The sequence below is a fragment of the Eptatretus burgeri genome, chromosome 9, assembly GCF_056783735.1.
Source record: "Eptatretus burgeri isolate ZD-2024b chromosome 9, Ebu_testis_v1, whole genome shotgun sequence".
NCBI lineage: Eukaryota > Metazoa > Chordata > Myxini > Myxiniformes > Myxinidae > Eptatretus > Eptatretus burgeri.
The window spans coordinates 65,938,940-65,965,863 of NC_140969.1; the positions used below are offsets into that span (position 1 = coordinate 65,938,940).

At 42.9% G+C, this 26,924-nt stretch overlaps 1 protein-coding gene across 4 annotated transcripts in view; it reads right to left on the reverse strand.

Moving 5' to 3' along the window:
* Positions 1 to 26,924, reverse strand: part of LOC147020253 (atrial natriuretic peptide receptor 1-like) — a 252,988-nt gene that overhangs the window by 93,528 nt on the left and 132,536 nt on the right. For all 4 annotated transcript variants that reach the window (XM_085895487.1, XM_085895485.1, XM_085895483.1 and 1 more), the window contains 2 exons: positions 26,843 to 26,920; positions 25,210 to 25,314 (listed from right to left, as the gene is read on the reverse strand). In XM_085895487.1, the coding sequence (XP_085751613.1) occupies positions 25,210 to 25,314; positions 26,843 to 26,920 (183 nt within the window). The remainder of the gene's footprint in view (positions 1 to 25,209; positions 25,315 to 26,842; positions 26,921 to 26,924) is intronic.

Genomic DNA, 26,924 nt, shown 5'->3' on the forward strand with positions numbered 1-26,924 from the left:
TTTTATGTCAACTGCGATGATGGATTCCATGACTTTACTTATGATTGGAAGTACAGTAAGCTAATTTGGCTGTAATTAAGGGGATCAGTTTTTGCACCTTTTTAATGTAATACTGTGATGTTGGCTCATTACCAATTTCCCAGGTGGATATCGGAGACCAGTCCTGAAGTGTAAAATAAATAAATAAATAAACAAATAAATAAACCCCCGCAAATACGCAAAGCGCAAATGTCGAGGCAGGTCAAACTTTATGATGCGTGAATAGCGAATCCGCGAATAGCGGGATCCAACAGTACACCGAATAAGAGGGTGAGTATGCAGCTTCTACGACGTCAACTTTTCGCATGGAAAGATATCAAGATAATAGAAAGGGAAAGTTTGTGTTCTTGTGGGATGTCATTCTACCTTTACAGTCTCGAAGCAGTGGTGTTGACAGAGAGACAACAACAGAGGTTGCAGGTCTGTGAGAACAACTGGAACAGGAGGATTGCTGGAATGAAGAGGGTGGATAGAAAGAGGATGGGTGAACTGAGGGAGGTGATTGATGTGCATATTAGCTTGGCGGGGAGATTAGTAAAAAGCCAATTGAAGTCTGTTGGACACTTGGTGGAGCAAGGTCGGAGGAAAAGACATAGATTATAATTGAGATGGGAAGATTGTGCGAGGAGTGACAACAATAAGGTGGGGATGGTTGGAGAGGAGAGTGGAGAGAGTTGGCTGAGGACAGGGGAGAGTGGAGGAGTATTGTGGTCAAAGCAGGGCAGAGGCTTAGTACTGTTGCCAGTGCAGGATTTACTTTCTCTGTCACCCTTGGCAAATTTTCAAAACCACCCTACCCCTACCCACACTCTATCTTACTCACGATAAACAAGACCAGATCTAGCCTTTTTGGTGCTGATGCTGGTGTTGTGTTTTACAGCAGCACAATTCATTCAAGAAAAAATAGCAGGCAAACAAAACCAGAAGAAGGAGAAAACCAGGTCCAAAAAGGAGAATCGAAATCCCACCATGGGCACAGAGATTACAAACACAAAGATAGCAACTGTCGAGGAAGTAAGTAAGACATCCAACAGTTCAGGAAAGGAGGCAGAACCCCAAAACTAAACCAGAGAGTTGGTATCAAAGCCAGCCAATGCTCGCCTGTTTATAAGTTATCGTTTTTAAAAGACTAGTCTAATAATATTTTTTATAAAGCGTTGCAGTGAAGTCTGTTCCAAATAATTTTAAAGCAATATATGTATTTGTATATTGTAATCAGTAAAAAATAGTGTGATAGATAAAAACATTAGAAAGGAAATAACTTGCACCAAAAACTTTAACATTTTCATGCTCATGCTGACGCTGATGCTCACGCCGGGGGTATCGCTATAGCTCTCTGTTCTTCAAACAGGCGAGCTAAAAAGAGATTCCAAAGAATAAAAAACAAATACAAAATCGAAGACAAAGTCCTCGAGTGTTTGGGTGCTACAAAAAACTCAAAATATAAATAATAGCAAGGAAGATTAAAAATGAGGAAGCAGGAACAAGCAAGAAGCAAACATATGAGGAAGCAATCAACAAGAGAAAGCAAAACCATGTTTGAGAGTAACCTGAAGAGATTCCACCATGAATTGGGGGGGGGGGGGGAATGCATAATGCATCAACTTCCCCTGAAAAAGAAAAGCTAGAAAAGTTCTGGAAAGTAATTTTTGAAGATCAGAAGGAACATAACAAGGAAGCAGAATGGATCATAGACTTGGAAAAGAAGAAACATTTCGAGGAAATTCTCCCAGTGATTATTGATGAAGAAAAAAAATTAGAAAACAACTTCAAAAAATGCCAAACTTTAAAATCCCAGGCCCAAATGGAATTCCAAACTTCTGGTTAAAACAACTTGATGCTCTCCATAATCACACTGCCATGACATTTAATGAATTATTCCAAGAGGAAAAGGCAGTAGATGAGTGGCTTGTAGAAGGAATCACGTGTCTCATACCAAAATCTGAAGAAACCCAACTTCCTCACAAATACCGGCCAATAACATGCCAACCAACAACATAAAACTTCTCACAGAAATCATTACAGAAATGACGTACCTTCACCTAATACAACAAGGAGGTTTAGAGGCAGAACAAAAGGGATGTAAGAGGTTGTTATGGAACAAATGACCACCTACTACTGAACAAAGCCAGACTTGAAAATTGCAAAATGTGAAGAACCAAATTGTCCACCGCCTGGATAGATTACAAGAAAGCTTTTGACAGTATCCCACATTCATGGATGATGAAATGCATGCAAATATACAAAATCAATTCCCAAATAATCAAATTGATTGAGAAAGCAATGGAGCTCTGGAATACCACATTGACATTACAGCACTCAGAAGGAAATATTGAAATACCAGATGTGAAGATATGGCATGGGATCTTCCAAGAAGACAGTCTTTCTTCCCTCTTGTTTTGTTTGGCTGTGGACCCACTGAGTAACCTCATTAACAAACAAGGACACAGATACACCCCAACAACCAATAGAAGAACATCCAAATAAATAGGAAAGGTGACACATCTACGATACATGGATGATTTAAAGCTCTGCACCAGGGACAGAAAATTGACAGAACAGCTAAAACTAGTAAAACGGTTCTCTGAAGAAATTAAAATGCAATTTGGACTAGATAAGTAAACCATGTGCACATTTGTACAAGGTAAACCAACAATAACAGACAACATGTTTGTTTGTTTCTTTGATTGTCAAAGAGTTATGGACAGATTTGGATGAAGCATGCTAGACAGGTTGGGTGTGTGACAAGGACGAATTGATTAGATTTTGGTGAAGATCCGGACACTAGAATTTTTAAAGTGATTCTTCACCATTGAGAGATCGGGCTAAGAACAATATATCTCACGATATCTCAAAACGTTTTTGACGGGTTATGACAAAACTTGGTGGATGAGTTAGGAAAGGTGACGAGAACAAGCTGATTAGATTTTGGTTAAGGTTATACAAGGAAATATAAGGAAATCTAACACAGGAGGAGGCCATTCAGCCCAACAAGCCTGCGTGAAAAATGATTCAGATGCAGATCTGGATTCTATAATTTTTTTAAGTGATTCTTCACTTTTGAAGGATAGGGTCAAATAATATACAGCAGGATTTGTCAAAATGTTACAAACAGATTCGTTCAACACTTTTGTGAAGTACGTAGTTGGGTATGTAACAACAACAAGTTGCTTTGATTTCATCCATGTTACTAAATAATAAACATACAGGGTGATTTTGGTTTTTATGTGAAAACCCAAATTAATTCCCAAAAACGAAAAACTACATAATACAAATTAGGAATCTATTGTGTGGAGATGACTGCACATCTCTATTGTGCAGAGATGACATAATCAATTGTGTGAATCATGTCACATCTTTCTGTAACATTAGGTTACATTTATGCAAAATATTAGGTTCCCAACATATAGTTTTTAATGTATGGGAATTATTTAGGGTTCTCGAAAAAATAATAAATGGTGAGCACCTACCACAAAAAAGTCAAAACAAGTGACACAAAGTGATGGACAAACAAAAACAAGTCAAATACATTATAATGACCGGCCTTTCAGTGGGATACAAAACGTAAACTATTCAGCCTGGCAAAGGTATGCAATCAATTTTTGTATACTGTACATAGTCGAAGCTTGTGGAAGAGCAAGTACACTGAATGGATCGGGATGTAACAGGACGTACAAGGAACATTGGAGACGCATGCAAAAGGAAGAGTAGAGAGAGGGAGAGTAGAGATGAATACAAACATAAGAGTTGAAGGCCAAGATAGAGGCAGTCTTGGACAAGCAAGGGTGTGGTATGGAAAGGAATGGGGAAAAGGGAGAATGCACGGGGTGGACAAGATGTATACAGAAGTAAAGTCTTCGGAAGGAAGAACTGGTAATTTGGAAAATGGTGGGATTGTAGAGGGTTATTGGGGGAAGAAGAGATCATGGTTTTGGATGGAGGATGATCTGAAATGGTGGTGAACAGCTGCCTGAAAGATCTGGAGGGAGAATGAGATTAAAGAGAATGAGAAAGTTGGTTCCACAGGTGGGAAAAACAAATGAATGGAGGTGAGCAGCGATTCTGGATTTTAGGAGTTCACCAGAATGGGGTTGTTGGTGGACTGTGTGCGCCCTGCAGAAACCTGAAAGAGGGGCGGGGGGGGGGGGGGTTGGAAGCACGGAAAGAGCATAGGGTGCAAGACCAGAAAGGATGGGGTACAAGAGGTGGTAGAAGATTTAGATGAAGCTAATGCTACGAAGGTACTGTTTGCTATTATTATTGCGGTGGATTGAACAAACAACACAAAATGGCTACCACTATTCAACTATATAACAAATAATTAAGACACAAAAAGCAGAAATCTGCAAAATTGGAGAAATCTGACTGAGACTAGGCAATCAAGAAAAAAATTTAATTGACCACCAATGACTTCCATCCCGCTCGACACAATTGATAAATACTACATTGATCTGTCTGATATAATCTGAGCACACAGATCATAATGCTGAGATACCAGGTTTAAATCCCATAATTTGCATTTAAGGGATCCCAGGTTTGAATCCCATATATTATGTTGATTTGTCTATTCTCCACTGCTATCCTTGTAATCATTGTGAAAATACAGTGTCATGTTGTAATATGTGATTATATACATGTGATGTAACCAAGGTTGAATTTAAAATGTATATTATGCTCTGCCCATGTCTTGCCTCATGTATATTCATGTTTTGCTTCATGCATATTTATGCTCCGCCCATGTGTTGCGTCATTTCTGCTGGAGAGGGCGAGCGGACGCTTCCCTGGTCTAGCGGGACGTGTGGTTTTGTGGAAAAGGCACGGTTTTTAACGACGCATTTGTAGTATTTTAAATTACAGAAAAGGCGATTTGAAACTCTGCAAGTGTTTGTTAAACTGCCTGGAGCGTTCTTATTCAAGAATTGGGACATGTAGGCCGTTCCAGGAAAATGCATGATATGCCCTTTCATGGATCTCAAAACAATGGTGTAAAATGTATTTATGAATGTTAGAAAATTGATTTTGGGCAGCAAGTGCTGTTAAATGTATTGTCATTCCTTGTTTTCCATCCATTTTGAAATGCAACTCAAATACAGTTTGTGCTTTTAAAGGGAGGTGAGGGAGGAGGCAAAGCAAAAGATAACTGGCAGGGGCTGTACATCTGAAAGGCTTTATAAAGGAATCCAAGATACTCGACTCTTTCTGTCTTACTCTATAAATATACAGAGAAGGAATGTAGAAGAATATTCTGAGTCATTATCAAAATGCAATCTCAGAAACTTTTGGCTTTGATTGTTTTTATTGCAAGAATTTGTATGGCAATATAAAGAAGCAGCAAGTAAATGAGAAAATAAAAAAAGAAAACATACTTAAAAATCTTTTTTCTCTCTTTTACATCTTTCAGCTGTTCCAGTCTGGTAAAACCAAGTCAGAGAGTAATGTTCCATCCTGGTAAAATGTGTTCCATCTGGTCTTCATACTATGTCATATTCATAATCCAGTCGTATCGACTTGCTATGTTGCATAAAATAACATTTCAATTGTCATTACCATACATTATGCAAGATGTACATACTTCACGTGCTGCTTTATGAGCATTATTCAGGAGTGTGATTACTTTTGTAAACATTTCACTTGCCTTTTGCACCTCATCAAAAGAGAAATTTCATACACATATCAAGGTTCATGGAAGAGCAGAAAGTTGGAAGACAAAGAAAAAAAAAGTTTTTAAAATCGGAAACAAGCCATTCATGGTCTCACACTTGAGGGGTATGGCAACATCAAAGGTTCATAAGCAGTTGACATGTTTAGAGGAACAGTCTCAAATTAATTTCAATAAAGTAATTGATATTGATAATCTATCGAAAATTCCAGCAATGTCTGTGTGTGTGTCTGTCTGTTTGTCTGTCTGCGACCGCCGTTTCTCGACCACCGGTCCGATCGGATTGAAACTTGCCAGGAATATTGCCGGGGACCCCCGGATATGCCTTTTCAAGGTTTGATATCGATCGGACGAGCGGTTCCCAAGTTACGGCCATTTTATTGCTTTTTCAGTGTTGAAAAGGTGTGTAGATGGCAGCTGAAGGTGTCGTTCCACCTTCTCACCTTATCATGCCATTTTTCCCCAAATTGTTAATAACCAGACGACCACCGGTCCGATCGGATTGAAACGTGCCAGGAATATTGCCGGGGCCCCGCGGATGTGCCTTTTCAAGGTTTGATATCAATCGGACGAGCGGTTCCCAAGTTACGGCCATTTATCTGTCAACCAATGACAGGACACGGTGCTATGACATCACGAATGACGTCACAATTAATGGTTTTTAAAAAAAATATGTATATATATTTTTTTGGCACGATTGACATCACAAATGACGTCACAATTAATGGTTTTTAAAAAAAATATGTATATATGTTTTTTTGGCACGATTGACATCACAATTCTTTTTCTTCGTTTGGTATGACGTCACAACCAACACTGGGGACCTGATTATGTGTCTTTTCAAAGTTTGATATCGTTCTTCCTCATCCATTTCAGCTATTTCCCAAGGTTTGAAAGCTTTTTTATCCCAAGGTTTGAATTAATTAATTAATCCCAAGGTTTGATTCTTATTTAATTATTAATTTATTTAATTATTTAATCCCAAGGTTTGATTATTATTCAAATTATTAATTAATCCCAAGGATTGAATTTTCCCAAGGGAAACAGCTGTTTCCCAAGGGTTTGAAAGCTGTTTTTTTTCCAAGGTTGGAATTAATCATTGTGCTTGGTAGACATTTGTGAATACATTTACAGAGAGAGGAACGAGAGAGGAGGGGGGAGAGAGGAGGGGGGAGAGGAGGGGGGAGAGGGGGCGAGAGATAAGGGCGAGAGAGGAGGGCAAGGGAGGGGAGGGAGAGGGGGCGAGAGATAAGGGCGAGAGAGGGGGGCAAGGGAGGGGAGGGAGAGAGGAGGGGGAGAGAGGGGGGAGAGATGGGGGAGAGAGGAGGAGAGAGGGGGAGAGTGGAGGGGGGACAGAGGAGGGGGGACAGAGGAGGGGGAGAGAGGAGAGGGGTGAGAGGGGGAGAGAGGGGGGTGAGAGGGGGTGGCAAGAGAGGGGAGGGAGAGAGGAGGGGGAGAGAGAAGGGCGAGAGGAGAAGGGGAGAGAAGGGAGAGAAGAGGGGGAGAGAGAAGGGCGAGAGAGGGAGGTGAAAGGGGGCAAGAGAGGGGAGAGAGGAGGGGGAGAGAGAAGGGCGAGAGAGGGGGTGAGAGGGGGGCAAGAGAAGGGAGAGAGGAGGGGGAGAGAGAGGGGTGAGAGGGGGGCAAGAGAGGGGAGGGAGAGAGAAGGGGGACAGAGGAGGGGGAGAGAGAAGGGTGAGAGAGGGGGTGAGGGGGGCAAGAGAAGGGGAGGGAGAGAGGAGCAGGGACAGAGGAGGAGGGAGAGAGGAGGGGGAGAGAGGGGGGGGCGTCATAATTCTTCTTCTTCGTTTGATATGATGTCACAATTGATGCTGGGGACCTGATACTGCAGGCACGAAGCTGCACATACTGGCACGCACCTACGGGCCCGTACTAGTATTAATAAAAATAATAAATAATAATAGTTGTTCTTGTGGTGAAATTTACTCAGACTGTTTGTTTGAATGAGACTCCACAAGAGTATAATAGCTGGTGACTATCATATAATGGAGGAAATGTATATGGTTATGTATGTATATTTGTGACCAAACGACTTCTTCTTCAAATTTTCTTCAACAAATTCCACCATGTTGTTTTTATATATATATATATATATATATATATATATATATATATATATATATATATATATATATATATATATATATATATATATATATATATATATATATATATATATATATACCAACATATACTTATAAAGCTAACCTGAGAAACACATTCATGACTTACCTGTATTTATCAGTGCTAATTTTTTGTTACTTTGCCTTGATTAATCGAGATTGAGATTGAGATATGGGCAAAATAAAAGCAATAATGTAAAACCTGGCTGCAAGTCCAAGGGAAGTGGTGTCTTGGGGACAAGTCTGCTCTCAGGCTGGCAGTTCGAATTTCCATTCCAGTCTTTGATAAATTTGTGTTGACCTTCCCTTCCAGCTCTAACTGATAATTAATTTAAAATCAAATAATGTGTCGAGTTCCTTTTTATTTATATGTGTTAGGTTCTGACTTCTGATTTGCAGTACATATTCAGTCAGAGCACAAAATATCTCTGATTGACCTCCCCCACTATCCCCCTGCACCATTCCCCCATCCCCCCACAACCACCGATCCACCATCATCCCACTCACCCACACCCACCATTTTCCCCTTCCCTCACTTCCAGAGAAAGCAGGCAGGGTCAAAGATGCCTTTGCCTCTGTAGTGATGTGTGGTGAAGCGCATTGATCCACACTAGTGATATAAATGCCTACAAAGTCAGCAAAAAACCACTCATCACAATAAAATATCAGTTACATTGTTATCCGAGGTGTACTATGGTGTTTAATCGAGATTTTGTGAGTGCTTATAGTTTTTGATTAGTGAATAGTGACTAAGTCGTTAGAGAGAACTGATGAAAGCATGTAGTGAGGGGGCAGCTTCAGACCACAGCGGGGTTACCTCGGATACACCTTTAGACCCCATAGAGATCGGCGACTGAGGATGCGCATGATAAAGGATGTAATTAAATAAGGCCATTCATTATCTTCAAAAGGGGTGTTTTAATGAACCCAAACACCCAATTTTCACTCTTGCTCTTCATTGAAGTTTTTTTTAGGTTGCATGCAAAGTTTCAGGTTGCTCGGTTTTATAGTTATGGAGGACACACACACACACACACACACACACACACACACACACACACACACACACACACACACACACACACACACACACACACACACACACACACACACACACACACACAGATAAAGAAATAGCCAAACTTTTATTCTGATAAACCATGCTTCCCTTGGAATTACACCAGATCCACAGGATCTTTGTGCTTCAATATTCATGTAAAATTTGCATACCTTTCATCATAAGATCCACAAACAAAATTGATGAGAAAAGTGGAGGTTTGCAACTACATGAATCTTCTATCCATATAAATGAATCTTCTATGCTTATTCTATTTTTTTTTGTCTTTCCGACGATTTTCTTTGGAACTACTCAATCAGGGACCATTAAACCCAAATCATTATGAAGGTCTTTGGCTGAGTTGTTCCGGTTGCATATTCATTTTTCCATTACGAATGACCTTATATGTTCTTGTTTTTTAAAAATAATTGTGCTTACTTAGCCACGATTTTTCCTGAAAAATCCTGGATGACGGAATGTCATGACATTGTCATTTAAACGTTTTTTTTTTTTTACTTTCAACATTATTCTTAACGAATGGGAACAGGAATGTTGGTGAGAACGGGAAGAAAGGGGGATGGGGTGGGACAGAGAATTGACGTGGGAGTTGAGGGGAGCAGAGAGTTTGGAGAGGGATGTTGAGTTGTTGGGAGGGCAGGTTGAGGCGTTGGGAGGGAGGTAGTTGAGGACTTGGGGTTGGGAAGGGGGGGTTGAGAACTTGCAAAAGAAAGGGGCAGAGAGTAAAAAGAGAGTTGGGAGAGATTGGTTGAGGCTTTTGGGGAGGGTACAGGACTTGGGGTTGGGAGAAGGTTTATGGATTTGGTGTTTTGGAAGAGAGTTGAGGACTTAAAGATGGGGGAGGGCTGTGAGTTGGGAGAGAGAGGGTTTTCCTATGATGAGAACGAAGACATTTTCTATGGACAACAGAAAATATTGTCCTGAAATTGAAACAAATTAAACACTGAAGTTAAATATCTTATACAACAGAACAACAGGCATTTTTAAGGCCATTTTCCCTGCTCGAGCAGGGGTCAACCTTGCGGGTTCCATGACAATCTTCTCCATCATGGTTCCCTTTTTGAGGCAAGTTAAATATCATGTGATGTTTAGGAAGACAAAATCCATTTTTAACCTTACAAACACATTTATTTAATCACATATAGTGATATTAACCTCCTGGTGTGTGCCCCGGTTTAGAATTGGTACACCATTTCCCTGCGTGTCATAAGAGGCGACTAAAGGATTGGCGTCAGGAAGGGCATCCGATCATTAAAAAAAAAACATTGCTTCAAAAAGGGAACCATGATAGAAGATTGTCATGGGACCCACAAGGCTAACCCCCTGCTCAAGCAGGGAAAAATGGCCTTAAAATGTGTGTGTGTGTGTGTGTGTGTGTGTGTGTGTGTGTGTGTGTGTGTGTGTGTGTGTGTGTGTGTGTGTGTGTGTGTGTGTGTGTGTGTGTGTGTGTGTGTGTTTAATTTCACGACACACACAAACACACACTAACAAAATAATCATGTTCTAATGTAGCTATTGCATATGTGAGTACGTGGAGTATGTCCATTCTGCATCCATTGGTTGGACAGCTGGCCCAACTCTACCCACAATTGTAACTTGAAAAAAGATCATACGCCCACCATTTTGTGAAGGTGCATAGGCCTCCGGCTTCAGGCATTAGGCTTTTGTTGTCAGCCCATGACCCAGTGCAATTGGAATTACCCGAGCTATATGACCATGATGTATTATATATGCACATAAGCAGTATGCATGTAACCTGGGTTATTTTTTATTATTTTTGGGAGTGACCATGGCAGCCGTCTGTGGCTTATACACCACACAAATAAAGGGATGGGTAATTTGTAAAATATGAATTGTTTTTGTAAGTAATTTTGGTTTTGCCCGAGTTTTTAAGGCTGATTAGTGTGAGAATACAGATGTGTCACCCGTTATAAGCATAAGGCATGTTTTTGCTTCATGTATGTAATCTGGATTGCAGTGGTCTATTGTCTATACACCTCCCAAATAAATAGATGAGCAATTTGTGCAATAAATTAAGCTTTTTCTGTGTAATTTCAGTTTTAACCACGAGTTTTCAAGGCCAAATAGTGTGAAAATACAGTAGGGATGGTGTTCTTTTGGGTGAGGTGCTGTGTTGGGTTTGTGCCGAGCATAACGTTTTGCATTTCAGCCAAAAGTTACATCTTGGTTTTGTCAGACCACCATAGTTTCTGCCACATGGCTTCAGAATCTCCGGAGTGATTTTTTTGCAAACCTCGTACTGGACTCAAGGTGGGGTTTTTTGAGTAATGGCTTCTTTCTTGCCACCCTACCATACTGGCCAGACTTGTGGAGTGCTTGGGATATTATTCTCACATTCTTTGTCATAAATGCCTGTAGCTCTTTCTAAGTTGCCATTGGCCTCTTGGTGGCCTCTCTGAACAGTCTCCTCCTTGCTTGGTCATCTAGTTTGGAGAGATGGCCTGATCTCGGCAGGCTCTTGGTGGTACCATATGCCTTCCACTTCTTAATGATTTTCTTGACTGTGCTCCAAGGAATATTCAAGGCCTTTGAAATATTTTTATACCCACCCCTGATCTGTGCCTTTCCACAACTTCATCCTGGAGGTGTTTTGAAAGCTTTTTGCTGCTCATAGTTGAGACTTTGCAGTGAAATACACTATCCAGAAGAGGAAACCTACAGGAACAGCTGATTTTATTATGAAATAATCATAATCACTACAATGTAATACAGGTGGACACCAATTAACTTGGTGTGTGATTTTGAAGGTGAATGGTTACACCTGAGGTAATTTACAATTGCTATTATAAGGGGGATGGACACTTATCCAACCAAGATATTGTTATGTTTGTTGGGTAGAAAGAGAAATTTCAGAGAAAATATAGGATTGTATAGTTGCTTGGTCCGTGGACGTGTTGGAGACATCTCGATGTAAATTAAGTAGGGAAACTGTGAGCTTAAGTGTTATGTGTCACCACACAGAGGGTGGTGCTGTGTTAATTAGAAAGAGATTAAGGCTAATTTCCCCAAGTGTGTAGTTTCCCCCTGTGACCTTTTCCGATGTTTTTGAATTTCAAGACCGGCGATAAAGGGGGATCACATCATGAAAACAACTACCGAGCTGCACATCCAAGCAGGCAGAAAGCTCGCTTCCAGGGGAACAGTGAATGGGCCACACTACTGGAGTGGTTGATTAATGGGCGTGTGATAAGGAGCTGTCACACCTTGACGATTTAGCCAGCGTATGCCGACTTATGAAAAATTTGGCTAAAACACTGGCACACGTCAAATACGTTATGGGTAAGTTTTGTATACATTAAGAGCACGCTGAAAAACACTGCCATACATTGTAGTACGTTGGCTTTTATCGTTGTACTTTGGGGTTGTCCTCCAATTTTAGCATGCTTGAAATTTTACGACGTATGCCAGCGTATGACTCACACGTTCCGCTACGCTGGCCATAAGTTGTAGGCACGTTATGCGATCGTTGACACATGTCGACACACGTTACGTGTAAGTTACTCATAAGTCGAAACACGTCGAGGTAATGATGAGCGTACCCAAAACTTATTTATAACCTATAAGTAACGTGTTGTAGGCACGTTACACGATTGTTGACACACGTCGAGGCACGTTATACGATCGTTGACACACGTCGAGGCACGTTACTTGTAAGTTACTCATCACTCGAAACACGTCGAGGTAATGCTTAGCGTACCCAAAACTTATTTCTAACCTATGAGTAACGTGCTTTGAACCTATGTGTAACGTACCTCCAACACATATTGACGTATGTAGAAGTATTTGATTGACGTCTTCCGGACTACCACAGACCTTACTGAACGTGTTTCTAATTTACAGCTACCGTATAATGGCGTATTGGCAGCGTAAAAAAAAAACAACAACAATAACTTCCGATATTTCGTCACATGCCGTTACGTCACGTCCGATTGCCTCTTCAGTTTGCTCATGTCTTATTCTTCGTTCCTCCTCTGTGAATATTTTCTGTTTGAGGATATTGTCATGTCGACGTCGAAACTTAAAAGCAAATGTCTGAAGATATTTTAAAATTCGTGATAGACTAAAAAAAAACAACAACAATAACTTCAGATATTTCGTCATGTGCCTTCACGGAGCCAAGGAGAAAAAAAAATGTGCCTTGACGGAGAAAATAAGTTTCGGGTATGCTAAACATTACCTCGACGTGTTTCGACTTATGAGTGACTTACAAGGAACTTGTGTCGACGTGTGTCAACGATCGCATATCGTGCCTACAACTTATTCCCAGCATAGCAGAGCGTGTGAGCCATACGGCGAGTACGTCGTAAAATTTTCAACATGCTTGAAATTTCACGATGTACGAGACGTACCACGAAATATGACAGCATACTTCATCGTTTTTCAGCGTGCTCTTAACGTATACACAACTTACCCATAACGTATTCGACGTGTGCCAGCTTGGTTCGGCAAATTTTTCATAGGTCGGCATACGCTGGCTAAATCGTCAAGGTGTGACTGCGTGGTTGACACTTTCAATTTTCAGGCGGTTATGATTTAAATCGGCGTGCGGAAGTTTTTTTAACAGGCTATGCCACGAGTTCGTCGGCGATACGTGCAGTGCGCTATGCCCAAGTTAAACTATCGTTGAGCAAAGGTTGTGAACGCCGACAACAGGCTAAGCATTCGTTGGTATAAGTTATCTATAAGACAACGAAACGTTCTGTGCCTGTTACTAATATGTTATGCATACGACCAACACGTTATGAATACGACCAAAACTTTAAAAAAAATCAAAATTTCAGTCTACGCCAACGTTTTACATACATTTTTATACTGTTGCGAATTCGCACCCGCCGGCGTGCGCACGGCCACGTAACTCGAATCGCGGCAGGTCACCCACCAGACGGATAATTCTGTCGTGACCCTCTCGGACCAACGCCGGGAGCTAGTCACGGGTGGGCCTTTTGACCTCGCCACAATCATGCCAATCGGCCACCCACATAGGGTAGGGCTGTTCGCCAAACTCGACCTACCTAAGTACCCACGCGGATGGTTAACCGGGCGATCGTACCTCGCCACAGGTCGACTCCGGACACGAGCCGCTTGGGCTGCCCGTTCCGTACTATCGGAATAACCGAGCGGTGTTATCGTCGACCTGGACGGTTCAGATTAATTACCGCGATGTTGAACCCACTTTGAACCCCTTACGTGATGCAAGATGGAGATTTAAATGGAGAAAAAAAATCGAAGCTAAATGGGCACAGTTCAACAAGCAAGCATTTTATTTCGCGACACACGGAAAGCACGTATATACAGCCATACAGAATACACAAAAAGCAAAGGCAAGAAGAACAGTTGACACCGACCTAACGCGTACACACGGCAACACTTACACAGTTTTACTTCACAGACGGCGCCAATACACATTTACACAAAAGCAAAAGAAGGAAGCCACCCTCACAGACAAGGAGGCAGACAGGCCCGTAGGCCAAATGTGCGCGGGACCTAGAGGAGCGGCCAGGTCCGCGAGACCGGGGAGGTCTTACCCGCGTCCTCGTGACACGTTGGCGGGCAAGCCGCAAAATGTCCGCGCCGCTGTGCCCCGACTCCGTGCACCTGGCGTGCTCGTTGGCACCACGTTTAGGGTGGGGGAGGAACGGGCCCCCCTTTGCACCAGCTCAGCGCGGGGGAAGGGGAAATTGTTGATGCCGTGGGGGAGGGGAGTGGCTGGCTGGCTTGGGTCCTGCGACGAGACGAGCGATCCCCCACACCGCAACCTCGTCGCCGACCGCCGTCCTCCTTGCCTCGGACCCGAGCTCCCTTGCCCCGACCCGCCGCCTGCAGCTCCACCGCGCGCACTCCACTTCTTCCAGCTCAACTCTCAACTCCGCTCCCCAATGTCAAAGCTCCACTCTCCACGCTTCACGCTTCTCGCTCAACTCCTCGAGTCGCCTTCCGCTCGCATCTTTATAGCTCTCAGGAGGCACCGATATGCAAATTCCCGGATCAGAACGCGATTGGAGACGGGGCCACACCGCCCCCCCCCCCCAGTCAGCCATTGGTCAGGCAAAAATGGGCGTGAACCTCCCCTGATCCTAAAATTTGCATAGACGGACATAGACGGAATTCACCTACACGCGCCTGGTGGCGGGGCCAAGCCGCCTCGCACTTGCCCATTGGATGGAGGAGAAGTGGGCATGAAGCATTCCTGATCCGCGGATCGAGGTGTTCGGCCTCCAATGCCGAACGGCTCCAGGAACACGACGTTTGGTGTTGACTGGTGGTGTTTGGGAATGGCCGTAGAAGCGATGATGTGGGATGAAGTTGTGAAGGTAAAGGCGAAGGTGGTGGTGTTTGCGAATGGTTGTAGAAGCGATGATGTGGTAGCATAGGTGGTGGAGGTGGCGTCGTTGTAGTGTGGTTGGCGCTGTGGGGGGGATGGCGTGGTTGTTGAGATGCTGTTTGTTTGAAATAAAAGATAGAACAGAAAAATGGCTAACTCAAAGCGTCGCAGCCCGGATGAATCACACATATTCCCTCAATACAACGGGTTTGGGCTAACTACACATGGACTTACAGAGAAATCTCACCTGAGGACTCTTTATGGTGTAATGCGAATTTCCACAACCGTAACAATATGTTGCCATTGCTGGCTAAATCGTCAAGGTGTGACAGCGCCTTTAGTAAGAGAAAGAAGAACGTGTCTTGAGAGGAGAATGGGAGAAGTGGCTCATTGCAGGAGGAGAGAAAAAGATCATGCTGTTTTGTGGTGAGCGGACCTAGTTTGGGATAGAATCAATGGTCGGAACATGACCAGAAAGAAGAGACAGAAGCGAGTGAGGCAAAAGGTTCAGCGGAGATGGGGGGATTGAGATAGAATCAGTGTTCTGAAAGGAGAACGGAGAGGACACAGTTGTGGGAGGAAGCGATCGAGTGAGGGGGTCTCGCTGGCTGGGTACATCTGGGCACGACAAAATACAGCAACAATTGTCTTGTCGTGCTATGAATTTGCCCGTGTGATGGAGCAAGATGTAGTCCAGGAGCCCAGAAGGTTTATTCAAGTGAAAAGCGTCGGAACGTTTGACCTAATGGGCTGATGAGGTCATCCACCGACATCACAAAAATGCATTGCTGCCGGGTCTGACCCATGGCTTTCCTCCGAAATCACTCAATTATTGACGCCATTACCGATAAACCTATTTTGCTCAATATCTGGAAAAATATGCATGATAATATAATGAATAAGGTGTCTCCACCTATGTTTTCATGGTCAATCATTACACTGACACCCACATTCTTGCAAGAAAATGTATAGTTTACCATGTAAATGTTTAGTTCACCCACTCTGTTAGTAACGCCATTGCGGAAAAGCCCATTTTCATTAATATCTGAAAAACACTGCATGATAATATCACAAATAAGGTGTCTATGCCCATGTTTTTATGATGAAATATTACAATGCCATCTCTAGTGCTTGAAAATGTTGAGTTCACCCTGAAAGTTGCCCACTGGAGTCATACCATCTCTGTCTTTTGCTACAATGTGGCAAATAATGCAATGGTCTCTGTCCCTTTTTGTTATTTACAGATCATGGCAAATGACGCCCCCATTTGTATAATTTGCAAAGAACGAGGAGAAAAGAAACGTGCCCTGAATTGTTTCAATTCCAGCAACTGGGAAACAGCCAAAAATTCTGCTACACGGTGAAAGGCAATTCAAAGTGACAAGTTTTCGAACACCTCAGAAGAGATCAGAACAGTTGAGGGCCCAGAAGGCAAATATTGTTGTGGCCGGGGATCGGCTGCGAGCACGACCGCTAGGTGGAACAATAGGGTCGACTCTGCCGAACACCCAGAATTTTGAGGTCGTCACCCCGGATAACTCTGGAGCCGACGGGTCCCTTATCAGACCGAAGATCGCCAATAAGTCGGCCACGTGGGATAGGGTCGATTGCCAATTTCAATTTACCTAAATACCCACGTTGTCCAAACTACCAGGGAAATTCACCCTCGCCGGAGCTCGAGCGGAACGGGCCAGTAGCGTGTTCGAACCATGCGGATGGTTACCGACATTCGTCGGTCCAAACGTCCATCTACGGCAACAACGGCCTTTCTGATTCCCCAACACGCACTGTGTTAAACCAAGAAAAGAAACACAAAAACGAGCTGATACATTTAACAAATAGGGTATTTATTAAAAGTAAATGGGGAAGGAGGGAAGCACGTAAGGGCAGAGTTATCACGACGAATAAGAGATGCAAGGCAAATAATGTACAGCGGAGGCACTTAACAATTTACTGCTTAAAGTCGGGTCCACCGACAGACACACACACACACACACACACACACACACACACACACACACACACACACACACACACACACACACACACACACACACACACACAGACACCCAGAAGGACATGGACCTGTCCACCTCGTGTGGTTTGGCTGACACGAGCAAACCAGGACAGCGTCGAGATTCGGTCTGCAGAACCAGGCACCAGCGACGGGACGAGCAGAGCCCAGGCCACGCGCTCGAAGAAATGGCCGGAAGAACCACGCGCCAGCGATGGGATGAGCAGAGCCCAGAACACGCGCTCGAGAAAACGGCCCAGTGAACCAGGCGCCAACAAGAGCGATCAAAGTCCAGAGCTCTGATCGGCGCTCGTCCCACCAACCAAAACTCTCCTCTTTCCAGCAGATCCGCCGCACTTATCCTCGGCTCTCCTTTCCTTTCTTTCTCTCCGGCTCCATCCGTTCAGACGTGGCCCTCTCTCATTGGCTGCCCGACGGCAATCTCGCTCGCACCCCTCCGAAATTGCTTAGAGGGGTACCATGCCCGTATTTGGAGCGAAATCCAAGATGCCAATGCCTCAAAGAAACCCCACCTGGCACATTGGACTCCGACCACGTACGTGCCGACACGCACGTAGGCCATGGCGTCGGTGTGCGGAAGCGAGGTGAAGGTGAGGGTGATGCTGGTGTTGTTGTAGTTAATGTTGGTGGTGTAAAAAAATAAAAACCACTGACTATCAAAATAACTCCGCAGCGCATTAATATTTAATTACCCATTAAACAAGGGACGGGATCCTAACTAGAAACACTACTTACCGATATAACTGTTCTATTGGACCTGTATGTTGAGTGCTCATGGCTTCCAGATTCATAACAATATTACCACTCAGTTTGCCTCAGTCGATTCTGTGTTGTTAAGAGAGGAGCACCTCCAAGCACAGAACCATCTGAACCACCTCAGAAGACCACTCGTTCAAGTTCTGATCATCCTTCTACCAGCACGAGAGGCGTCCTTGGACAGGAATGACTTTTTTGTGGACAGAAGAGGAAGAGGAAGTTGCAGAAAAATGAAGCCCTCAGCCAATGTTTGACCACAGACAGGAGCAAGGCAATCCTTCTTGCTGCTAAGAAAAAGTGCGATACTGGGGTCATTGGACTAGGGGAAGATCTTATTGCAAAGGAAGCCAAATACCATAACACTTGTCGTTGTGACTATGTGGTAAGGATCAAAATGTTGAACTTTGCTGCAGAGAATGTGAAGCAATCTAAGACCGCAGCACGAAGAGCGAATGCGGCAGAGGGAGTCAGGGATGTCTTTGAACGAATCTTAGCTGTTGCTGCCGAGATAAGCGATGTACTTGATCTGCATCACATTCTTAGCTACTCGGTTACTGAAGTACCACTTTCTCTTGCCCATAGCGATGGAACTCCCCTGAAGACGGACAAGGCATTTCTCACAAAGAAACTTGAAAGCAGACAGGAAGTGTTTCTCGATGACAACAGTCTTCCCCCAATAAGAGCCGGAGTGATTGATGGCGGTATGATCCTCCATGAAACCGTGCTGCAGCACAGTAAGTCCACATATGCAACCATGGCAAAGGATCTTTTGGCAAAAGTATGTTTGTATCGTGGGGAGCAAATCCATTTAGTGCTCGACAAGTACCAGTCACCATCAATCAAAGATACCGAGCGAAACCTGCATCGTTCAACTACTCCTCAATCATTCATCATTACTGGACCTGACCAGGCTCAGCGACAGAGTGGCACAGAGTTACTCAAAAGTGGATCATTCAAGGAAGAATTTGCCTGGTTTGTAATGAAGGAATGGAAGAACCTCCAATATGGTTCAATTCTTGGAAGAAAAAAACTATGTTTCACATGGTGGTGTGTGTGTTTGGAGATGAAGAACAACGACGATGACGTGCTGCAAATAGAGGAACCGAATCACCTCCAATGTCGACATGAAGAAGCTGACACACTCATTGCCTTTCACGCAAACAACATTTCCACTGGTAACATTCTAGTAAGGTCCACTGATACGGACGTCTTCATAATTCTGCTTGGACTTTCTGGAAGGTCGGAAGGGATCAACATCATCAAGGACTATGGATCTGGCAACCACCGAAGGTACAATGATGTCACTAAACTAGCTGACATTCTTGAGAAGAAACAGACTGGTATCACTGAAGCACTAATCGGCCTTCATGCCTTGACTGGTTGTGATTTCACATCGTGTTTCTACAGAAAGGACAAAGTGAAGCCCTTCCAGCGGTTGGAGTCAGATGCAGCTCATGTGATGGCATTGCGATGTCTAACAGCTGAGGAGGTAGAACGTCCAAGCTGTTACATCCTTTGTCTGCGTGCTGTATGGCTTCAAAACCTCTGACATTAACGAAGCCAGATACAAGGCGTTCATGTGAATGGGTGGTGGTGAAGAAAAGGAGCCCCTTGTCAGAATAAAGAAGATAAACTGTGCCTCCCTTCCACCGTGCGCCAAGACACTTGGTAATCATATGAAAAGTGCGCACTATGTGGCAAGAATCTGGAAGAGAGCTGATCAGAAAGATCCAACTGGTTGGGCGAGTCCGACAGACTATGGATGGAAGTTGTCTCAAAACTGCTTTGAACCAGACTGGGATCCAGGAAGTTCAGTTCCAGAGTCCCTCACAGGCCCACATGAGGATAATGGGGATAGCATGGAAGATAATTCAGAAGATGAGGAAGAGTCAGATAAGGCTTGGAGTGAAGACAGTGATGAGAGTGACGAAAGTGATAGAGAAGACTTGTCATGGCAAGAGGACATCAAGTTAATTACGTGAACTGCACATTTGCAAGTTTTCCATATATCGTTGTTCAGTAATGGCGTTGCTTAATGAGTGGGTGGGCTCCACATTTACATGGTAAACTACACATTTCCCAGTAATAACACAGGTGTCAGGGTAATGATTGACCATAAAAATATCGGTGTGGACACCTTATTTGTGATATTATCACGCACAGTTTTTCAGATAGTGAGGTTTCGGTAATGGCGTCGCTAATTTAGTGGATGAACCATGCATTTACATGGTAAACTATACATTTTCTTGCAATATGCATAGCATCAGGGTAATGATTGACCATGAAAACATAGGTATGGACACCTTATTCGTGATATTATAATGCATAGTTTTCTAGATATTGAGGAAATTAGGTTTTTTGGTAATGGCGTCACTAATTGAGTGATTTCGGGGGGAAAGGCACGGGTCAGACCCGGCAGCAATGCATTTTTGTGATGTCGGTGGATGACCCCATCAGCCCATGAGGTCAAACGATCCGGCGCTTTTCACTTGAATAAACCTTCTGGGCTCCTGGACTAAGGAAACTCATCGACTGTTGGGCTGAATCGTGTGGAACCAGCCTCGAAGCGTTGTGTCGATCCATCGGGATAAAGGGACGACGCCATTCTGCAAAGCAGTGGCGTCGGTGAGGACGATCAACGCAAGAAGCTGCACAGCAGTTTCTGAGCATTGATGTTCAGTATCGCCACCCGAATTACCTCCTGTACATTTGCCCACCCAGAGAGCGGCTGCACGCCATTTTGGGCGCATTTCCGCACGCAGTGACGAAGTGGTTTGGTGACTTTCAAGATAACAAAACTCACTTCTGGACCCAAAGTTAAGTGCCAAAATAATGAAGGGATTTTTCTTTGTATTATTCTGTCCCCTTGTTTGTATTTAAGTCCATGTGGAGGCACCTCAAAATTAGACTTAGGTTACCTCACGTCTTGATGTATTTCCATTATAACTGTTGACTTTCTGTGGATTAAGTCATTATTTATTCAATTTGTTGGTGTCCTTGTATCTGTTGTGGGTCCGGGTACAACCTGTGTGTGTCCGTTCTTTGCCGCCCTTTCCTTCCCACGCGTGCCATAATCTCCGAGAATCTCGGCTGTAAGCCTCCAAGAGCCATCCGTCTTGACCTGTTTGGCCATCCGTCCAGGTAGGGACAAACCCACTGGACACGACAATATTCTAGTTTTGCATTTTAAATTAATTATCTGAAATTTGTAGAATTTGTTTTACACTTGGAAGTTGTGGGTTACGATGTGTAAATAATGGTGGAAAACGTCTGATTTAATGCACTTTAATTCCAGGCTACAAGGCAAGAACATGTGAAAATTTTGAAAGGGAGTGTTGTCTTTCTCTTGGCACTGTATGTATATATATATATATATATATATATATATATATATATATATATATATATATATATATATATATATATATATATATATATATATATATATATATATATATACACAGACAACTCAGTGCAGTGGTTTTCAAACTTTTTTTAGTGGCGACCCAATTTCAGAACCTCTATCTACATCGCGCGACCCAGAAGATTCAAAACCCAATTCATAATATATAAGATAAGATTTCATATGACAAAAGAACATTTACTGTTTACTTTATTCACCATCGTCATGTTTTCATAGACGAGTTAACGGAGAATAGCCGACAGTATCCAAATAGTACAGTTGAATGTTTCAGAAGTTTAGTCCGAATGACATTTAGATATATCAGTGAGAAGGATGAGCCTGTTTTTCAGAAACCAACTTCTCTATTCGTGGAGAAGTAGATGACAATGCCAGGATCATATCATGCTCCATTTCTAGGCGATTTCTGTACTTTGTTTTAATCACCACCATGGTGGAGAACGACTGCTCACAAAAGTATGATGAAGGGTATGGCATGAGAACCTTAATGGCGCGCCGTAACAGGGTCGGGTACGACAGCAGCATTTTGCACCAGAATGTCGACGATGAATTCGTCCGCGCAAGAGCCTGCGCTCCTGAATCCTGCTGGAGCTATACAAGCTCTTCCTGTGCTGTATCATCTTCATCAGCAATTGAGTCGAGTGGAGCCGTGAAAGGGTCCCGATCCACAGAAAAGGACTGCACATCCAGCTCAGGGAAATAGTGCTCGAACTGTTCAATGAGCAACCGAAGGCAACGTACTCTCTCCCCAGAAAGACTGTCGAGTTCAGTATCATCGTACTGGCAGGTCATTAGATGCTCCACCAGACGGGGGAAAAGGCTGAAGCGCTTAACAGCTGCTTTGTCTGCCAGTAATTTTAGAGTTGCCAGAAATCCGCTCATTTTGTCGTGAAAAATCATGAGGTTGGCGTCTTTGCCTTGGAGGGAGCGGTTGAGGACATTGAGACATTCAAAGATGTCAATGAGATAGCACAGTTCTGACAGCCAAGAGTTCGACTCAAGCAACGCTACCCATGCCGTTTTCCCTTGTGTGCGTAGAAACTCCTTCAGTTCATCTTTGAGCTCGTAAACACGCAGAAGAAGGTTTCCTAAAGATAACCATCTGACTTGAGTGTAGAATAGTAAATTCTTATGGTCGGCATCATCTCCTGGCAGAATAGCCTGAATAACCTAGTGTTGAGGGCGCTCGATTTGATGTGATTCACCATTTTTACGATTTCTGAGAGCACGCTATGCAAGGTTTCTGGCAAAGTGCGAGAGGCGAGCACTTCTCGGTGAATCATACAGTGTACCATGGAGGTCTGAGGAGCCACCTCAAGCAATTTAGCCTTGAATCCAGAATGCACTCCTAGCATTGCTGGCGCGCCGTCTGTTGTAGAACTGAGCAACTTTCCGAAGTCCAGATCATGGTCATGATAAAACTGCTCTACTTTCCCAAAAATGTCCTCGCCTTTGGTGGTAGCCTCCAATGGTTTGATGAGCAGAGGTTCATCGACAAAGTTATCAGCTTTGATGAAGCGGACCCAGACGATGAGTTGCGCGTACGATGCGATATCAGTGGACTCGTCCAACTCTATGGCGTGCCACGGCGATTCCTTGATCTTCTGTATGACCTGAGCAGTTACGTCCAGAGTCATATCTTCAATTCTGCATTGGATGGTGTTGTCAGAGAGGGGTATAACTGCCAGTTTCTTCGCCGCTTCCTCCCCCAACCATCAGAGATACCATGTCCTTTGCACATGGCAGCACGAGTTCTTCCGCAATGGAGTGAGGCTTTTTAGTCTTGGCAACATGGAGTGCACTCGATACGAGGCCTCTAATGCCCGAGAATTGGTCTGATGGCATGTACCCTCTCTGTCAAGACGCGTATTCTTGAGTGCAAGAAGTTTCCTCTCAAAGAACGCTCTCTCCTTATCCTGATAAGGCGCATGCTTTGTCGTTAAATGCCTCTGCAACTTATTTTGTTTCATAGACAAGTAGAAAGCACTTCGAAACAAATCACACACTGAGGCCTCTGTGCCCCACTTTTATCCACCACGTACTGCAGTAAAATCCAAGGTCCAGAAATTTATCCTGGTTATTACGTTCTCGAGATTTGCTGGTGGCCGGTGCTGCCATCACAAATATGGTCTCGAGTCGTACGTGGAGACGTGAATAGACGTTAATGATCGAGTCAGAGTCTGAGTCTGAGAGGCCGTGGATCACACCACGAATTTCCCGCCAAAATGAACCGCCCTTCAGCGAGCCCGTGCATCAGCTGGATCCCATTCCAAGCATCATGTTGCGCCGGTTCCCATACTTTGAACGAACCGTTTATATTACTTCCCATAAAAGCGAACACCGATCGAAAATAGACAATTTTTTTTCGCTGCGAGCAGATTCCCGCGACCCCACGAAATTTCCTCGGCGACCCCACTTGGGGTCGCGCCCCAGGGTTTGAAAAAACAAGGCTCAGTGGATCAAACACGTTTTCTATCAATCTATCCTTTACGCTTTTATGAAAAACCCAGCTGACTAAATTTTTTGGTCTTGGCATTGAACATAAAATTATGATTTGTTCATATTCCTTCTTGAAAAGTAGACTCAGGAATCGTACATGATAACTGGTTCAGAGTATAATAAAGAACAGTAGCTTGAAGAAAATTGCCACGATAAAACGGTTTGGATAAAATGAGATACCAGAATCCTTTTAATACTCGACGGTTTCATGAAGACAAGCTAAAATATGGCAGTACAGTTCTGGTGCACACAAGAGAAACATAAGAGCTCACTCTTCTTGGGGGAAAACAGAACTATATGAAAAACAAACAAGAACTATAACGGCACTCGGTGGAGCGCATACCTCAGCCAGGCTGAACAGTTTACGTTTTGTATCCCACTGGTAGGCTGGATCTGGATATGGACCTCAACCAAAATCTAATCGGCCAATTCTTGTCACCGATCCAACACATCCAAGTTTCATCCAAATCCATCCACAACTTTTTGAGATATCATGCTATACTGTATATCGATTTTAGCCCATCTCTCAATGGTGAAGAATCACTTAACCATTCTCGTATCTGGAACCAGATGCTCACCAAAATTGAATCAATTCTTCCTTGTCACAAACAACCTGTCCACTAAGTTTCATCCAAATATAGGCATAACAGGAAAGACTTTCTAACAATACTTTAAAATCAAATGACATCAAGATTGTTGCTGAAATTAACCATTTGCGCAATTATCTGTATCAATTACGGTTTGCACGTGAAACTAACATCAAACAATTATGTCACACAGCATTACTGTGACATGACATCATCCTGTATTGTTGTGGACGTCAATCACTTTGAATTACATGTAGATTTTGAAATCTTTTCAAAATCATATGTTCAAAGAAAGTAATGGATTTAGCATTGAATGAAAATGCATGTTTGGGTAGGTTTTCAGAGACCATAAAAGTGAGCCATATTATTGGCCCAATTACACGATAAAAGACCAATGGTTCTGTAAATATGTAACATCAGTACAAATGTCATAAATGTAACAGCCCACAAACAATGAAAGATAAAGAGAAGCAAGAATTAGAAAATAAACGCAAACTTAAAAGATAAGTAAATATTTGAACATTTACCCTATTCATAGTCTACATAACTTTTTGTGTGATAGTTCAATTCCCACAGATTATATTTTCAAATTTGTTTAGCCTCATTGTGATGGCAGCTACCAGATTTTGTGTGTGACTCGTATTAACAAAATACCTGGAGGCTTCCACGGGGACAGTATTCCGTGACAATGGAGATATTTGGTGGATCGATGCACGCACCAATAAAGCGAGTCAGATGATCATTTTGAACGTCTCTCATCTGCATAAAAATATGAAAGGGGCAAGAAAAAACGAACATGATAAATTGGATGTCTATTTCATTAGATTGAAACTTTGAATACTTAGTTATAGCTTGACATTGTGGATTAAGTATGGAAAGGTTGCAGAACAAAAAAGGAAATTGTAATTTAAGTAAACTTCGAACCAATTCCAAATGATAAGTCTCATGGAGTGAAATTGGGTACGTGTTAATGTAACTTCATGTAACTGCATATGCTCTCTTATTAAGTTACAGATGCCATATGGAGGTGCACTGGTGAGCGAAATCAGGTATTTCGAGTGAAAATAGGTTTCTGAAAATACTTTGACATTTCCTTAAAGGTCATTAAAATCAATTCTCACACTGCATTTCCTGTCCCCCCACCTCCAAAAAGAAGGTACTATTTCATCACTTGGTAGCTATATACAGGATCATTGCTCACCTCCACTCATTTGTTCCTCTTTTTTCCTGCCTGTGGAACAAACTTCCACATTCTATTCAATCTAATTATTTCGTCCAGGTCTTCAAGACAGCTGTTCACCAATATTTCAGATCATTTCCAATCCAAAACAATGATCTTTTTAACCTCGTTAACCCTCTCGCCTCAATCCCTCATCCGTCCAAGTTTCTGATTTTTCCTTCCCGAGCGTCTCCTTCGGTACCCATCTTGTCCACCCCATGCATCCTTTCCTGCCCTCCCATTCCTCCCCACACCCATTGTTTGTCAAGTCTCCCTCTATTTTGTTTTTCAACTCTGCTGTTGGTTCCCCCCCCCCCCTTTTCCACTGTTCCTTTTGTTCTGTTGCGTCCTGATTCATTTCAGTATTTTAGCTCTTCCATGAGCCTTGACTTTGTATACTCAGTATTTTAGCTCTTCCACGAGCCTTGACTGTATACAAAAAAAACAAACTACTACACCCAGCAGCAATAAAGTGTTGAAAACAAACATGACATCATGAGCCGACCTTTAAAGATAAAGGATGAATGAACGATCCGAGGATTGTGGAAGTGCTTCTTGAATCACTTAAATTCAAACAAACTTTTTTACAACCTGAAAACTTTGATTATCGACTTCATCTACTTTTGTGATGGAGCCATTTATTAAAACTTCTGAAAGTTCTTGAGCGAATGTAATTCAAGAAAAAAAAGATTTTTCACAAGGAATCAGATTCGATGGGATTTTACAGTGAAAGCAAAGTTGCTGCAAAATGCAAGGATTAGTAATTTTTGTGAGAGATTTTTCTCCCTATTTGTGCATTGGACTACTTTCACCTCTTTTAAATCTACACCGAAGCTTTTTAAAAACTTATTTTTTTATCGATTTCAAATTCCTCTTTTATATCCTTTTGAAGATGTATTTCACAGCTTCTGGGCTCCATTTCATCCTTGTACAGCACTTTGAGAGCTTCCTTCATGAACAAAAATAGTGAATGATCCAACAAGATTCCTCTTTTATGTCCTTTTCAAAATATATCCTTTTCAAGATAATACATTATATAACCATTGAGAAAGAAACGTGTGAACTCACATGCTTGAGCTCGAACAGGACTTGTCTCGTCATCTCGACACGTTCTTGGGCCAATTTTTTAATAGCCACTGGGTTACCCTGC